Here is an 18,984-nt window from a genome sequence, read left to right as displayed (position 1 = left end):
ATATATATATCTATATATATATATACTCATTTCACTTGCTTTTTTAAATAAGACATTAATTTTGATCACATTCCTATTTCATTAAATATAGGAATGTATTTCTATTGAATTTCTTATTTTAACACTTCAATCTGAGAGGACAAGCCTATTTTACCATTTCAAGTACTCATAATCAAGAAATAAAAATCTTATTAGCCAAAAGAATGAAATCCTAAACAAACATGTGAAATCATTCTTGTTCTAAATATCATTAGCTGTCAGATTTTATAATTGTATTTGCTTTGAAATCCATATAAGAAACTGGGAGTTTTCCAGAATAATTACGAAGTACCTACCATATATTTTAGAAGTACGAGAGGATATTTGAAGATAAGATATATAGGAAAAGATACACCTGTAAGGAATGATACAAGTTCTTATCCCACCTCCCTAAGTGGAAGGGAGAAGAGGAGAAAAGGGAAAGAGATGAGAAAAGAAGGAAAAAAGTGGAAACAAAGCTTTTGTAAATATGGAAGGGTGGCGGGGATAAAGGGAGGAAAGGGAAATGGGAAAAAATAAATCAAGTTATACCATGTACACGTTCAAATTCCCTATGATGAGTGTGATCATTATGTACACCTAAAATGTGCCAATGAACTTAATGAATAACCTATCCCCCTAATGTTTGAATAAAACACAAGCTTTCGTATTGTCTTCTAAAGTATTCCTTAATTTTATGTTTGAGATTGATATTAAAATTTCTGTATTATGTTTTTTAAAAACAGTGTATCGACCATTGTAATTCTCTTACTATTTTGCTATATTTTTTATTGTTATAGGAGTGCTTTATATTTTCTTTTTAATATCTACTTGTATTACTTAAATATTTTTTTAAATTTTAAATAAAAGCTTTAAAAAAACAAACACTACTGTCTTCAAGTGGAGATTTTAAAAGTGACAAATTTGGGGCCTAGGATTTAGCTCAGTGTTTCCGCCGCCTGCCTCACAAGCACCGGGTCCTGAGTGTGATCCCCAGTACCCCCCCAAAAAATATATAAAAAACTGACAAATTTGAACTCTGGATGTGGTGCTTTTTTACAGGTGAAATATTCTTTCAATTTCCCCTATTTCTTCATAAGTCACATTATACTTTATAAATAAATAAAACTATTATCTAAAAATTTCTAAAATATTTTCAAGGCATTAAATCTCATATTCATAGTAAAAGAGCCAAAGGGAAATAGACTCTCGCATGATTCCAGCCTGTTCCCCTTTATTCGCAAGCATTATTAAACCCCAGAAAAGAAGAACAGTCATTGTCTGCACTGTAACAAGGCCAGTGCTCCGCTCTGAAACTGCGCTCCTTATTTATGAACACCGGGCACAAGGATAGCACCAGTTTCTTTCACCTCATAAAATGCTGCATGACCGACTGCCTTAAAGAGTAACAATGCAGGTCTTAATTATGAGCCTGAAACAAAAGATTTTTTTTGTTTGTTTAGCTATTTATTGTTAAGGACAGCTCATTGAAGCAAGCTTTAGTAAATTTCTTTAAGAGAAAAAAATGTACACTTGTCCCCACGCGGACTCTAGCCTAGTCAGCGTACCAAGGGGGCAGGATCCAGAGCTGAATGTGAATTGTACACAGGATAACCTTATAAAGCTTGCAGTAGCCCGTACCAGCATGACTTTCTCTCTCTCCTGTCACCAAACTTCCAGCCTCCATCTGGCAGAGCTGTGCATCTACTAAGCCGAGTGATCATTCCCATCGACCCTATTCGAGGAAAGCTCCAAAAACATGTTTCCACAGGGTCCTTGAAATCCGCGAGAGAAAGGGTCAAACTACCTACCAGTCCAACATTTTTCATAACCCAGCATATCACCCAAAAAAGAGTAGCAGTGCTGAAGTAACAAATATAAATGAAATACTTGAAAATCTAAAAGTAAAAATGTGGCAAGTATATTTATATCAGTAAAGAAGTGGATTCCTCTATTGCATTTCTCTCCAGCAGATGAAGTTTTCCAATAAAATGTGTAGGCTTTCTTCACCTTACAAAAATAAAGACTGAAAAGGGTTAAAGGTATAGGCGAAGTGGGAAGAGTAGGGAAAAGGAAATAGGGAAAAGGAAAAAATGAGGAACGAAAAAATGGAAACAAAGTTTTTGTGAATAGGGAAGGGTGGAGGGGGTGAAGAGAGGGCAGGGATAAGGGGAAAAAATAAGAATCAAGACCTGTCATGTAAAGGTACAAGATCCCAGAGATGAATGTAACTGTACTGTATACCTAAAATGTACCAATAACTCAATGAGAGAAAAATAATAAACACTGAATTTTTTCAGATATTTTGAATGCACAGAGAGTAGATGGAGAGCATTTTACTTATTGATAAAGTAGTCTGCTCAGTTATGACACCAAAAATGATCTCTTAATATGGCTTTTAGCATATATATTTAATGTTATTTAATATATATTTAAGGAGGTTGTTAAAATAAGTGTAAAGCTAGTTATTTTTTCATTCAATTAAAAGCAGCTTTTCTTGGAAAAGAATTTATTTCAGTAAAATTAGGCTTTAGGCAAATTTCTTCTAAATCTATCTTCCTGTTCACATTTCTTAAATAAAGCTTTACATTCCTCAGAACAATAAAATGATAACATTATAACAAATCACATTTAAGAATGTTTATTTTTAATTTTCATAATTAATTTTTAAACAAACAACAAGAAAATAACCACACAGAAAATAACAATATGAAATTACCTGCTCTTCAGTCAAACAGAGACAAAATGAGCTCTTAATATGAATTTCTGCTGGTGGTTTTCAACCAGTTTTTACCAATATCACCAAAGCTTTCAGTAGACTCAATCTATCTACAGTCTAAATATTCCAGGTCCCCCAACCTTTTGAACTTAATGAGCTTGATCTTCATTGATTTATCCAAGAATATGTGAAGAGTCTGATGACAGAAGAAAATATGGAAGCAACACTGGGACCTATGAGATAGTAACGGTGACGGATGACATTTTCTCACCCACGTGTTTAGAAATCACCATCTAAAAGAATAGGTTAGAATTGTCATGATCTTCTTCAGCCATTTATTCTTATTTGGAGGGATTTAGTTTTGATATTAAAAGTTGAGCTGTCATAAGGAAGCCATCCTGTTCAAAAGGAATTTCAAATGCAACTAAAAGGTGGAATAGATAATGTGAAATAGGAAGAAAAGGGACAAAGAGGAAGGGGAATTGGGAGGGAGAGGGGAAAGGAAAGAAGGGAATGGAATTAATGTGAGCTAATGAAAAATAATGGAAACAAAGTCTTTGTAGATAGGGAGGGAGGGAGGGAGGGGTTAAAGGGAGGGTCGGGGCAATGGGGAAAAAATAAGAACCAAGGTTGATTATGAAAAGGTACAAATTTCCAACAATGACTCATTAAATTGTATACATTAAATGTACCAATAAAATTAATTTTAAAAAATTCAAGAAAACACCTTTTCTTCACTTGAGTCTAGTTTACTGTTTCAAGTTTGTAGCCAACAACCACAGACTCCCTGTTTGACTCAACCAGCTGTTACGTTTTCATCAACTACCTGTTACCTCTGGAAAGTGTTTTGTATATTACACATATCATCAGCTTCATGAGAAATAAGCATCACACAACTCTCAGTTGATAGCTAACTCCTTTCCATCTAGCCAGTTCAAATTATAAATGTTTAAAATGCACATCAATACATTTTCCCCAACATGAACAAATCCCATAACAAAAATAGTTATGCTCTAACACATCGAAAAATAGTTATAATAACATTTTTACATACCATTATTCTTTCCATATAAAAGTCATCAATTCATCATGGTGTACATTTTAGCTCAACTTTTATTCTGATTTATATTTATTTCATTTAATATGTATAGTTTTAAAAATTAATCAGCTTTGTGTTATACACATAAAGCAAATTATTTAAATAGACTGACATTAATATGCTTATTAAAAAGGAATACTAAAAGAAGTTATATTCTGTGTCGAAAAAAGCAATGTATTTGCTTGAAAAGCAGATATTTTCATTCTAGTCGCATACAGAATAGCTAATGCTTTACAAAGAGGAAATAAATTAAGATATTTTATTATAGCAATAAGAAATTTTATAGATGACTAACATAAGGAAAATATCATGTATTTTTAAGTGCGCCTTATAATTTTATAACTTATTTCATTTTATTTCTGAACATATTGTTAGAGTTAAGGTTGAGTTCTGGTCTGAGCTGACCCTTAAACATCCTATTAATATTTCCCAGGTTATTATTTATCAGATTTGCCTGCACTCTGGAGTTGGTATTCTCCTGAAAATCAGAGCCAATTGAAGAGGGAAAACTTAGACAAATACTTATTGAAATTTTATTTTTAAATTAATAAATCTATAATTAGCTTAAAGCAACATGATTTTACGCTATAGAATACTTTTCACAAAATCGAATAATTTTGATCGTTCACACTGAACTAAATCTGTGGGACCATAGTGGGGAACCTAGAAGAGGCCCATAAGGATTAAGACCCATCTCAATAACGTAACAGATTCTCTAGTCCACCTCAATTATATGACCATGATGACCCCAGAAACAAGTTACAATGTTTAAAAAAGCTAAAACTTCACGTTAGACTAGAATACTACGCGAATCTAAGGAAATAAACCTAGTCAAGTTCACCAGTTTGGTATCGTAGACAATTACTAACACAAGGCTGGTCGTTAGCTTCAGAACTCCAGGCAGCCACATTTACCTTGAAAAGCAGCTGCATTTCGAGCGATGAGCTGCTTTAGTGCAGAGGTAGATGTCTGAAGTACCTGTTGCAGATCTTGGCAAGCCGCAATTTGATACCTCTCCTCCATCTTCCTGGTGCAACATGTTGGTTTTTTGGATGTGCAAACCTGAAGATCAGGTCCTGGAACACATACAAGATTTTTAGAATGATCATCCGTCCATTTAACAAGATTACATGCTACGTACAAGGCGCTATGATCAGCCCTGAACACAAGGGGGCTCGTGCTCTACGTGAGGAACTGGTTTACCAGAGCATTTGCTGTAAGAAAATGCCTCTATCCTCCATTAGGAAACATGAACAAAATACTGTAAACTACTAACTCTTCGTCCAAGGATTTGACGCCCAGAGGAAACCCAGACGAAGCACCGCGGTGTGAGCGCCAAGACTACCCAAAGCTACCAGATGGGCACAAGCAGTTACTCCTTTCTTTTATAGCACGAAGAAACGCTGTGGCCCTTGGTGTATGAGGAGCTTTGCTGCTTCCACATTCACTCATTTTTATCAATAAAAATAAAATGTGCAAACACACAAATACGTATACATAACATCCCCCTTTCTAGCTCCTCCCACTTTGCCTCAGGTCTTACCCTTCCAAAAATTGGCTTTGGATAAGTTGAAAATATTTGAAATCACTCTGAGCCACCTGTCAACGTGGGACATCAACAATTCTAATAACTTGGGCTTTAGTTTGTTTAAGTTGGACAACAAAGGACAGCACTTGAGCATTTTACAAAGGCTAAGTGGCATAATTATAAATGTCACAGCAGGTAACGCATTGGCAATTGGTTTGCATTTATCTTACCTAACATCATACAAAATAAAATTACTTCAAATAGTAAAATTGATTGAAAGACAACAATGCTATCATCCCTGCTTCATTCCTAAATGAGAGGATTGGAGAATTAGCATTCAGAGATGCACAATAATAAGAGTTTAGGGAAAAGAAGCAATGAATAATTACTGAAGTATATGAACCTGTTTAGCGTAGGAATGACTATTAGGGAATTTTAAAACAACGGTAATGATAACAGATCACAGAAAGTACGTCTCTGGAACTCCAATAACTAATTCTATTTCACTAGATCACATTCCTAAACATGGCATATAAATGTTCCCCAAACCGCCCTTTCCTCCCCCCACGTCCAACCTATTCTCTAGTAACGTAGACCTCATACCCTTCCTTTCACACTCTGGCCTTATTTCTGTTCCTCATATTCACCAGACTCCTCCTAGCCATTCTCCCTGTGCCTCCCTCTTGGTGGGACGCTCTCCTCCTAGATGTGCTCACCCACATCGCCAACAAACACAAACCTTCACCTAGTACATTCTTCTCCACTTTTCTTTAGATCTTTACTCGCTCCTCTCAAGGGAAACTTTCCATAACCTTCCCAGCAACTCAATTCCCTACAACATACCCTTGGAGGAGCAAATGTCTCTCCACTGCACTTATTATGTGAGCAATTTTTATGTGATTATCAATTAATTAGCTCTCCCACCAATATTGTTAAGCCCCAGTGTGAGGAGTGGCGTTTGTTATTATATCCTAATTGCCCGAACTATTACAGAGTATATCAAATACTCAATTATGCATTAGCTCTTTTAATATTCATACAACCCTGTAATAACAGGTACCATTACTGCCATATTTTACACATGAGGAAATCTAGGTATAAAAAGGATAAGTACTTCCCAGTGACACAAAAAAAAAATTAGCCTGAAAGTTTAGAAAGAAGCAAAGTTTCAAGATATGTTCTTTGCCAATATTTTGCAAGGAAAAAAAACCTCAAATCTATAGTTTGTTTATAGACATAAATAGATATTTCTTATTCCTGTTTTGAAAGAAGATATCTCTATGAAAAGTTGCAAGAGAATAAATTTTAGGTTAGGAACTACTCAAGGAGATTTATTCAAAATTAAATAGGTTAAAATGTAAAGTCAGTAGAGTTGCCATTTGCTTCTTGACCCATTTTGCAAAGGTAGAACATACACTTAGAAAAATGCTACGTATTCCTATGCTATGCTAAACATAATGTAAGAATGAAAAAAACACAGGTCTCAGCAACTCTAGGTAAGCATGTATAGCAATTTAGACCTCTCAGTGAAAATACACACCTCAAGTTGATGAGGGTCTACACTGATTAATTTAGACTTTCATTTAGAATCTTAGAAGTTTGCAATGACAGCATAAAATTCAATTTCAACCCAAATCAGAGTTCTAATGCTATAATTCAAAAATCAATATTTCTAAATGGCACAATATTTTCATCCGTATCACCTATAAGATAAGCTTAAATAACTTAGAACTGGGGTCTCAGTAGAGGAGGAAAAGAATTGACAAAAAATAAAAAGCATTCCCTTTCTTCCTAGATCAGTCCAGGACACAGGTAGGATGCACTAAAGGAAATCCTCAGGGAAAGGACCACATCTTTGTCCTTCACAGTATCTGTACAAAGAGCATAGGAAGATGCTTGTTGATTAAAAAGTCCAGACTATGGTTCTTCCACTGTAAATAAAACAGGCATCATAAGAAAGCAACAGTGGAGAAAACTCAAACATACACTGCACAGTAACAAGAGAAACTCTTAAAAGACTTAAAAGCCTGGCTACAGAGAACATGGTAATCACAGAATGCTTTGAAACAGCGAGAATACTCAGGCTCCAGAGCAGCTGTCATGTTTCTGAACAGGGAAACCAACTCTGCAGGAAATACTAAACAAAAAACAAAATTAAAAATAAATTCAAGAAGTCTTCAACCAGAGCTGTGGGTGCTTTTCTGAGTTCCTCACCCAAAGCAGCAGCATTATTTAACAAGTGCTCCTTTCTGTTCAGCAGCATAAGAAACTGTTATAGCTATCAACTTGCTGTGTACTTGTTCGATATGTTAGTTCGGGATCATCAGGAAGCACTGTGAAAAGTTGGGGGCAGTGCATCATGATTTTCACTATCTCTGAATCTTAGACAAAATCAGACAGAGCTTGAAAACACATCCAAAATCAACATCCACAAAACTAGATAGCACAATATCCCTACAAACTTCAATACAGAAATAGGATGAGGCAAACTTCCAACAGCCACGACACCCTCACAGCATCAGTGAATGGGCAGCAAGGAGAGGAAGAAACTGACACAGATCTAAAGACCTGACAACAGCAGAACCCAGAGGGGTAAGCAACACACAGGACGGCACTGCAGAGCAGCAGCCGAGCTGGAAGAGTTCCGCTCTGTCATTTATTGTGTGGGATGGAGCCTTAACAGAACAGAATGAGGGGACAAGAGCAGACCTCCCTATAAACTCTGTTTCCCAGCCAGCAGGCCTCCTTCCTGAAACAGAACCCCAGCACAGAAGAGAAACTTCTGGAAATGGAGTAAAATGTCAACAGAAGAAGCAATCCACACAGGTAGAAAGAGAAGGTGTAGACCAGAGGGGGTTAAATCCATGAAGTGTCAGAAACGCACAGCTGTATTTCTAAATGCTACACGGAAACAGCAGAATAATTAGTCCCACAAAGTTAGAAAATCTATTCTGAAGCCTGTTTCAAGCAAAACATTCAGGAGGAAAAAATAACTTCACCAAAAACAAGCAATAAAAAATAATGGGATCAAGTCTGACACGGAGTCATAATAGAAAGAGCGAGTCAGGAAAAGAGCAGCAAAGAAAACATGACAGAAAGACATCCTTCAAAACAAAATCAAATCCAGAATTCAGTTATACTATTTGAAGATTCAACTAGAAGGAAGGAATATAAGAGCTAATTACACAAATGTAACATAATTGAAAAAATTAAAAAAGAATAGAAGGATTTGACAGACGATGACCACAAATATCGAAGACAAGTACAAATAACATACACCCCTGGAAAGAGTAAGAAGGAAACAAGATGCTAAAAACCATATTTCTTATTATTCTGAAACTGTTGTAAGAGTAATATGGAAAGCACACATACGTAATTGTGAAGTAGTCAAATTCTAGTCTCTGATTCTATCCAGCATCCTTATAAATCAAAAATTTTAGTGGGTAAGAAAAGAGCTACTTGCCGGGCATGGCAGCCTGTAATCCCAGCACTCAGGAGGCTGAGGCAGGAGGATCTCCGTGAGTTCGAGACCAGCCTGGGCTACATAGTGAGTTCCAGGGCAGTCTCAACTACATAGTGAGACCCTGCTTCAAAAAACAAAAAAAAAAAAACAAAACAAAACAAAAAAACAGCTACAGATGCAATATAGAAGTGGTTAAGTAAAACTCTGTAATCTTGAGATGGAACTGGAATTGCTAAGGTAAAGTCATAAAGAATTTCACCTTAAAAAAGAATTCATTGAAAAGGCCAAGAAACAATGACGCGAATCAAAGAGGCCATCCCCTTTGTCTAGATGATGGTCTTGAAATATCATTTCTCTCAAGAAGTCATCAGTTCTTCTAGATTTGAGACAGGAGATATATAAGATGATAGATGCTCAAATGCCTAATCCGTCAGATAGCAAAGAAGTTACTGAGTTAGCTATGAGAGTCCTTTAAGAGAACTCAGGAGCTGTATGAGTCCTCTAGGGCTGATATAAAAAAGCACCACAAACTGGTAGTTTAAACACAATAGATTTATTTTCTCACAGTTCTGAAGACTGAAAGTCCAAGATCAAGGTCCAGGTGAGCTGGTCTCTCCCTGGCTTGTAAACGGCCATCTTCTCCCTGTCTGTCACCTGCACTCCTGGTGCCGTTTCTTTTTCCTATATGGACAATAGCCATAAATACCTTTATAGGCTCATTTAACCATAAATTACCCCCTAAAAAGCCCCTATCGCCAATTACAGTCATTTGGGGGTTAGAATTTTAACATATGAATTTTGGAGAAACACAATTCGGTCCATAACAGAAGCCCAGCTTCAAAAGTTTCCCAGGAACCAAACATGAAACAACCTGAACTTCTAAATGGAATGCAACCAATTAAATGCACTTAAATCCATGGGATGTAATGATATTTACTTAAATGAGTTTTTACCTTCAGAAAATTAAAGAAAAGGAAATTAATTGCTCTGAAAATTGGTAAATGAGAAGGGAAAAGCAAACACATCATGTTTTTTGTATAAAAAAACCATACTAATAAATACAAGTCATAGGTGAGGGAAGCCTCTTTTTATAACAAATGAAAGAGAAATACTATAATGTCATCATTTATTAATCACAAATGAGTCAGTACATATAGACATTAAGTGACAACTGTTGCTAAAATCAGACCAAAAAGAGAAACAATTGACCATTAAGTGTCTCTCGTAGTCTTGCCAAATATAACTAATACAGTATTTTACCATTAGATATACGAATCTAATATAGTCTCTGAATCTACTTGCCAATTTAGAGAACACATAATATACTAAGGAGAATTTTTGTATTGCACTATCAGTACACAATCGGCAATACATAGACCAAAAAGTATATCAAAGAGTCACACAAGCTGCAAAAATTCCAGAGACCTTCTATATAGCACCATGCCTATGATCAAGAATATTATAATTAAATTACATATTGTTATCTATTTTTATCACAATTAAAAAAGGGAAAGAGACATATAGACAACACAGAAATGTTAAGGGCAACATATTAGAGTTGTAAAACTATTTTTAAAAGCACCCAGAATTAATTATAAAATTCAGCGCAGTGGTTATTTTTTAAAGAATGAATTGTTTAAACAGGAAGAGATTCATAAGGGGATTCTAGGCTAATAAAGGCCCACTTTTCGAGATCCGTGGCTGTTAAAAAGATATTTGACTTACAGTAACTTATTAAGCCATATATTTGTTTTCTGTTCTGTATCTATACTTCACTTTATATTAATAATATTTTTAAATAGGAATGCTGGTTAATCAAACACATTCCACTGTGATTTAAAACATTTACCTCTCCCCTATTGAATCTGTATGATTTTTATGATGGTAACACACATGTATCATCTCAATTGGTGCTAAGTAAGCATAGGAAAAAGCCCATGGTACCACTACACTCAGATCAAAATAAAATTGCACAGGCCATTGTCACCTTTTAGCTCAAAGTGAAGACCAGATCTACCATAGGGTCAACTCTCATCTGCAATATAAAGAACTCTGGCCAAACAATAGTAATGTCTCCTAGGGTAATAATCGGCCATATCATTTGATTTTCTTTTATACTTGATTTCAAGATGTCAAAGGGATTTATACTAAATGGAGGGATTGATCACACCCTTTTGATTGCTGTTCAATTTCCCTATCTTAAAATGAAAACAGACAAGAAACAATTACGGCTCTACCTGTAGTATGGTTGTGCTATCTTACAGCTAGCAAACATTAACTCGGGACAAAGAGAAATAACCGAAGAACGGCTTCCATCAAGAAATAATCAATAACAAATGTCGTTCCATCGAGAAATAAACAATAACAAATGCTGGTGAGGCTACAGGGTAAAAGGAGCCCTTCTCCATTGTTGGTCGGGGTGTAAACTGATTCAACTACTATGGAAAGCAGATGGAGTCTCCTCAAAAAACTAAACCTAGAGGTTCCATTTGACCCAGCTATTCTTCTTCCAGGTGTCTTTCTGAAGCAGCACAATTGTAATAACTAAATCTTGGAAATGGCCCATATGCCTATCAACAAATGAATTCATGGATAGAATGTGGTATTTATTTATCATGGAGTAGTACTCTGCATAAAAAGGATAGACTTCAGACAGTTTTAAAGAAATGGATGTACCTTAAGACTACAGTCTTAAGTGAAATAAACCAGACACATAAGTTTAAATATCACATTGTTTCTCTTGTGTGAGAAACCCAAAGTGTAAGTAAGGAGCAAAATGGAGGATAGATAGATATTAAGGAAGTCAGAAAAATTTTTTCGAAAGGAAAGAGAAACAAGAGATGAGGGGAGAGAAGGAAAGGAAAGCAATTTACAGGGGCAGAAGGGGAAAAATAGAAATAGAGCTTTTGTAAAAGGGGAGGGCAAGAAGCGTTGGAGAGAGGGAAGGGGAAGGGAACAAAAATGAATTAAGATGTGTTACATACATGTACAAATCCCCCGTGATGAATGTGGTCATTATGTACTGCAAATATGTGTGATAACAAAATAGATAATTTTTTAAAATATTTGAAAGAAGGGGAAAGAATGAGGCCAGTTTCTCATTTCTGTGGCTTTTGGTGTGAGGTCATTTCCTGTATAAAGTGACTAAATATCCAGCACAGACTAATGTTCAGTCTAGAATGAAGAACTAGAAGACTGAGTTCAGGGCTGTGGTTGCTGCTGGAAAGTGTGAGGGGGAACAGAGGCCAGAGGCAGAAACCTTGATCTCTGTGTGTGAACCTAGCTGAGCCCTGAGCAACACCTCTGTGAATGGAGCAGACTAAGTACGTGGCCTGACTCCTGGCAAGTCAAGTGGGAAAGAAATGAAGGAAAACTGTAGTTGTTACCTAGAGACACAGTGGGCAGCTGGAGTCCAAACCAGTTAAGCTTCTCCAAAAGTTGACATAGTACCACTCATTGAAGAGACATATTAGAATCCAGTCACCATAATGCAACACTCACAGTGTACAAGAGACACGCTAAAATTCTTGTAAACATTTGTAATCAGCCTAATACAAGCTGTTTTCCAGAGAGAAGAAAACAAAGTAAGGTCAACCTTAGGAACCTAGATATTAAAATTATTCAAGAGGAGATTTAAAGCATGTATTTCAACTATGCTCAATAAAATAAAAGAACAGATACTCAGAATAAATAAAGGACGTGGGTCCTCAGAAAAAAATTATAAAATGGAAATTTCATAACTGAAAAATATATGAAATTAAAATGTCACTGGATGGTCAGAAATCTGAATAGTGTTCACAGAGGGAAGTGTCCATGAATATGAAGAAAGATCAACATAATATATCCAATCTAAATAAGGAAAACAAAAAGATTAAAAATAAATGGAAGGAAGATAGATACAATAGATAGCTGGATAGAGCAAGTCAGTGGAAAAATATAAAAAGATGCAACCTACTTAACATTGGAATCCTAGAAGACAAAGAAGAAAATAGTGGAAATAAAATATTCCATTAAATGACCATAAATTTCCCGAGTTTTGTGAATATCAAAAATTAATTTAAAAAGCTCACTGAAGGGCCAGGGATTTAGCTCAGTGGTTGCACCGCCTGCCTTGCAAGCACAAGGACCCGAGTTCAATCCCCGGTACCAAAAAAGACAAAAAACAAAAAACAAACAAACAAAAAGCTCACGAATCCCAGGCAAAATAATGCAGAGTAAATCATATCTAACCACATTAGTCAAAACTACTAAACATCATAGATAAAAGAAAAGGCAAGAAAACAGATATGCTAACAAAGAGAAGATGAAGTCAGTCTACATAGGGCCTGTAGGGAATATTTAACTATTTTAATGATAATGATTTGATTACAGTGAGGGAAGTATCTTGACCTCATCCATCTCTTAAAACTTCACCCAAATATTATTTTGATACTATCTCTTAACTGCAAATCAGTTAGTACTACAGTGAAAGAATAGAGAAGTAACTAGGTTAGACATGCCTCCCAGCCTACAAAAACTCATAATAGCTGAAACACCTAAGATTACTTGGAATAGACAATGTAGATGAAATTTAGCAGGTAAGGCAAGAAGAATCAATGAAAACACTTAGATTTTAACCTGAGAAACTGCATGAATAGTCTGTATGTATCCTTAACAGAAAAGAAAGACATAAGGGAGGAAATTTGCATGGGGAAAAATGGAATTCAATTTTGGACATAAGGAGTTATTAGGTATCCAACCGAGCAAGTGAGAATACTTGAAAATGCAAATATGGGGCCTAGAAAGAATATAAATATTGAAAACATAAATTTGAACTTTGGAAAGAAGGGAAAGGAATAAATACGAGATAAGGAAAAAGTGCAAAGTCTTTGTGAATAGGGAGGGGTGGAGGGGTAAAAGGGAGGACAAGGAGGTGAGGGAAAAAATAAGAACCAAGATATATCATGTAAATATACAAGTGCCCAATAGTGTGTACCTGAAATGTACCAATAAAGTTAATGAAAAAGTACTGAGAGGTTTTACAGGAGCACTCAAGAAAAAATTTAGTTAATGAAGTTTGGAGTGCTTCCGAATCTCAACAGTACTGAACCTGAGGCCAGTTAGTTCTTTTTTGGTAAGGAAGTTCCCTGTACAAGGTAGAATGTTTATCAGTATCCCTGACCTTGACCCATTATTTACTTTTACACACACACACACACACACACACACCATTCTGGTTGCTTCCTTCACTGTAACTAGACAGCTGCTTTAAGAATAATCACATTGAATTTGGGGTTCTGTTCATTACAAGGACTAATTACAAGGTCATCTCAACTCACAGGAAATTGTTGTACTAAAACCTGTGTAAAAAATTTAATGCTCGTTAATGCCTGTCTTGATTGGAAGGGCTGCCCAAGAGCCTCTAATATCGCCTGTGTCCTCCGCTTTCCTGAGTATTTACTTAAGTGTACTTAATTGACAGTACTTCTTCTCTAAACTCTAACTTCAAATAGGTTAATAACCACCCTTACTTTTTTGTCCAAACATATTGTAAATAACTAAGACAGCATCTGGCATCAAGTTTTCTAAAAAAACATTAGTCTTATTCTCTTTCCCCATAATTTCATATGTAGTATATTTAAAGAAAAAGTTGAAGGCACTGTCCTAGCTCAAAATTAATAAAATAGCTTTAAATATGTATCTGGGAAGAAGGTATTGCTGAAGACATCAAAAACTGATTCAATAAGCCATTTGAAATAGTATGTCTGGTTATTGTATTTACATTTTTACAAATATCCCTTATGAAAATGTATCAGTGTAATTTGTAGATTCATTTTTTTTTTACTTTATGGCATACTGGAATTGTTTTATAAAAGTGTGTACTGATATTCATGAAAATGAAAATGTATTACAGAAAACTATCAAATGTTTCAGCTATTATGAGTTTTTATTGGCCTGGAGTCAATAAAAAACAAGTAACATTCAGGAATCTGCAAATTCAGACAAATAAGGTCAACATAATATTCACAGATGCAATAATGATGTCTCTCACATATATGGATGGCATCAATGATCTTTCAATAGATAATGTGCTCAGAGTTGTTTTTCTAGCAATGGTCAATAAATGTTCACACAAAATCACATCCTTACATCCTTATTTTTATAACCAATAATAAGCATTTCTAATGTGAAAGGATATATTCTCTGTCCCTAAAGCAGAAAAAAAAGGCGTGCTAAACTAAATGTCTTCTGGAACTTCAAGACATGAATCTGGAGTTAGCAATTTACACTTTGTTACCAGTTAAGAGCTTGGAAGATAAAATGCATACACACACACACACACGCACACATACATGCACACACACACACGTGCGCATGTGCACACACATGTACAGATGCATACAGCAGAAGTATAACCAGGCACTTGAAAGATATGAAAAATTAATTGTAATCTCATTTCCTAAATTTAGGTCCCAAATTATTCTATTGCTTTAACCAACTCACCCAGATAAACTATCTCAATAACCAACCACTCACACCATTTTTCCAAATGAGGTATATCCGTGTGGCAAAGCGCCTCCAAGCTGAGCTGAAGCTGAGATTCTGAAATACCCAGCACAAAAAATTAAGCGATACCTCTTCCTTTTCAAGGATGTATGCGCTTCACTCATATAAGCAGACTGAAATCCAGGCCAATGGCAGGGATTCAGATGGGAGTGAGAAAAGAAAACTTCAAGCATACATGGAACTCAGAGCTCCACTCCACTAAACATTTCCTTGGTTAGCAGCCCACCTTATAATAAAGCTCATTTTCACTGAGAATTCTGCTCTCAACACCCCATCTATGAAGGAGGCACCTATGTAATCTCACATTTCTAGTTACTTTTTGAACTGACAGTGAATGGGTGACTCAAACGGCACCAATCAGAATCTTTCACCAACAAATTTGAAATTGTAACTTAAGAGCCTAAATTCTTTGCAGTCAGAAATGTTTTCTATATAATATAGGCATGAAATATCCTTGCTTATCTCACCACAGAGACACAAAAAGAAACACAAAGTAGAACAACAACAAACAGGCACATAGTAGGTAGGACGTGGAAGAAAAACCATTAGACAGAGCTCTCCGTAGTTCTTGTTTCAGTCCTTTTCTGAAAACCAAATATTTCCTTTATTTAGAGAAAAGTATTCCAGGCTCACCCATGTGGTCACAAAGCAAGAGTTCATTCATTTTTAAGGCTGAGTAATAACCTTCATGTGTGCATTTAATTGGCCATTCTATATAGAATATTATATACATACATACATGCTAATTTTCCTTATCCACAAACACTTCACTATACGGGATATAATTTTACACCAATTCCATTATAACCTAAAACCAGTATGCTATACTCATTAGGTGGCACCACAGTATTTTAGTTAAAGCTAAGAGCCACAGGCAGGACTCATATACTTTAATGAATGTAATGCAAATACTGGAGACAAAGCATTCACAGTTACAGGTTGGTTGCTGTTCCTTTAACAGAACCCCGTTAGTATTTTATTAAGTAAAACAATCCACATTTTGGCCTCATTTACAGGTACCCAACATTTTAGCTGGTCAATGACATCTATAATTTATTATACAACTTAGGAGAGAATAAAGGAAAAGGCTTACAGAGGTATCTTAGCAGTTGTATGAATAAAAACTAAGGGCACAAACTAACTTTTAAAGCTTTCTATTAGAAGCACTGTCAGAATAGAGACTGCGAGGTAATAGAAACCTGTTGTTAAAGCAGAATATAGAGTTCTGTCTAGATTTATAAAAATTTAATTCAGAATTCATGCTTCAAAAAAGGGGCAAGAAGCAGTAGAGTGAGTGTTTATGGCAAATCAAACAATGCGATTTGTGACCTAGAGCAGCAGTAAACACCTGAGTTATATTCCCTAACAACAGAGCACATCAGTAAACACCTGGAATGCATATTATAAGGAACTGGCTTGCACAAGAAGGCTGAGATGGCCTATGATCTGCCTTCTACAAATTGAGACCCAGGAAAGCTGGTAGTATGACTAGTATAAGTCCTGGCAGCGAGACAGGAGAAAACTGACATCTCGGTTTATGCACTTAGGCAGGGAAAGAGAATTCAGTATCATTCTCCCTTTCTCGTTGGGTTGGGCTCTCAACTTGTTGGGTGATATCAACCCACATTAGGAAAGAGTAACTGATTTGCTTAGTTCAGCAATTCAGATATTTATCTCTTCTAGAAAAACACTCAAACAGGAGCCAACAAAGAATGCTTAATCAGCTATCTGTGCATCTTGTGACCCTGCTGATGCATAAAACTAAGCATTCTATCTCCCCTAGCTGGAGGCACTTCATTCATTGGATTACGTCCTCCTACGTCTTTAGTTCTACCCTCTGTCTTTCTCCCAGGCACTTTCTAATGGACAGTACTCTCTCATCCAGACAGAAGAGGTCACTCCTCCTCCTTCAGCTGCGCTCCTCCTAAGGAATTGAGAAGTCGCAGGCCTGCCTTCCCCTGCCAACATCCCTCTTCAGACCCAGTACCTAGATCCATGACCTGAAATCATCTAATAGTCCCAAGCACGTGTTGAGAGCCTGTGCAAGATAGGATGCCTATTGATCTATCCCTCCAAGAGCACTCTCGGCTATCAGAGGAGATTCCCCTGGGGTTAGGGTGTGGCCACAAGATGTATTTAGTTCAAAAAGATACAAACCTCAGTGCATCTCCTTAGACAGATTTGTGCTGGACCCTCTTATTCCCACCGTCCCTCTTCCTTCCCATTGGCTTTGCAGTTTTGGCAACCTTAGAGGAACCTTAGGAGCCACATAGGCCATACTGCAGAACCTACGCTGATAACTCAGGACTGCCCAACTCCTGAAGGTTACATTACAAATAATAATAAAATGAAATCAAATCTGACTTGAGCTATCTACAGTGGCCTCTGTTGCAGAGTTTGGCCTGTTCCCTGAGATTAGTTTCTCTAATCTTATACTCTTTCATATCTTTTACATTGTTTCCAGAGAGAAAAATATAACACAAAAATATGATCAGACTATCCCAGTTTAAAACTCTCCCTGTTTCTCTGCTTCTCACAGTCATGATCATTGACATGGAGGTGACAAACTGCTTTATGGAAATTAAGATTCCCAAGCTGGTTGTATCTGAATGTCTAGGAGCTTTCAGTTTCTAAGGGTCACTCTCACATTCTTGTTTCTCATATGACATTTTGAGAGCCACTGACCCTCACCTCGCCTCTCACTTGGTTTTACCTTCACCTTCCTTCGTTATTGCTAATTATTTGGAATTCTCTGAACACAGAGTGATGATTTCATCATTCCCATGACTTTATATTCCTTCTTCCTCAGTGAGGCTGTTTCACTCAGTTCATTTTGTCCTGAGAACCCCTTTTGAGATTAGCTAATCCCTACTCTGGTCCTTATTTAACCCCATCCATGCCACTGTTATAGTATGAAAAATATTTTACTATAATTTTACTCCGCATCGTGTTCCCTAATCCCTGTCAGGTTTTTGAGGGCAAAGACCAGGCACTAAACAGTTGTGCTTTTTATTCAACAACTTATTAGTGTGTAATAGACAAGAAAAGATAAAAGAAATCTAGTTATTCAGCATTAGTCTAAAGATTTCCTTGATTAAAGTTCTTGTTAAAATAGATGCTTATAAAGTAGGTATTTAAATCTGCGTGTCATAGATAAAAAGGTTTTCTGAAACAAAACTCTGAATTGACAATGAATATGAAAAATGTTCCTTAACAATCATTCAAATAAGCATTTGTTCTTTCAACGGTTAGAAAGATTTTTTTTTTTTTTTGGTATTGGGGAATTGAATTTAGGACCTTGTGTTTACAAGGCAGGCAGCAGAACCACTGAGCTAAATCCCCAATCCCCCCCAAAAAAAGATTACTTTTGAATTTTGAGAAAAGAATAGAAAAAGATGAGAAAAGGAAAAAATGGAAACAAAGTTTTTGTAAATAGGGGAGGTTGGGGGGGTGAAGGGAGGGCAGGGATAAGGGGAAAAAATGAGAACCAAGACCTGTCATGAAAAGGTACAAGATCCCAATGATGAATGTAACTGTACTGTATAATTTAAAAGCACCAATAAACTCAATTTAAAAAAGAATAGAGTGAGGTTCTTATTTAAAAATGAAAT

At 36.1% G+C, this 18,984-nt stretch overlaps 1 protein-coding gene across 7 annotated transcripts in view; it reads right to left on the bottom strand.

Moving 5' to 3' along the window:
* Gpc5 (glypican 5) overlaps positions 1-18,984 on the bottom strand; it is a 1,306,099-nt gene that overhangs the window by 1,264,202 nt on the left and 22,913 nt on the right. For all 7 annotated transcript variants that reach the window (XM_010630566.2, XM_033760931.1, XM_010630577.2 and 4 more), the window contains exon 2: positions 4,751-4,912. In XM_010630566.2, the coding sequence (XP_010628868.1) occupies positions 4,751-4,912 (162 nt within the window). The remainder of the gene's footprint in view (positions 1-4,750; positions 4,913-18,984) is intronic.

Source organism: Fukomys damarensis, unplaced genomic scaffold (assembly GCF_012274545.1).
Source record: "Fukomys damarensis isolate Sample0158 unplaced genomic scaffold, DMR_v1.0_HiC HiC_scaffold_6, whole genome shotgun sequence".
NCBI classification, from domain to species: domain Eukaryota; kingdom Metazoa; phylum Chordata; class Mammalia; order Rodentia; family Bathyergidae; genus Fukomys; species Fukomys damarensis.
This window is presented reverse-complemented; position numbering and strand designations above follow the sequence as displayed.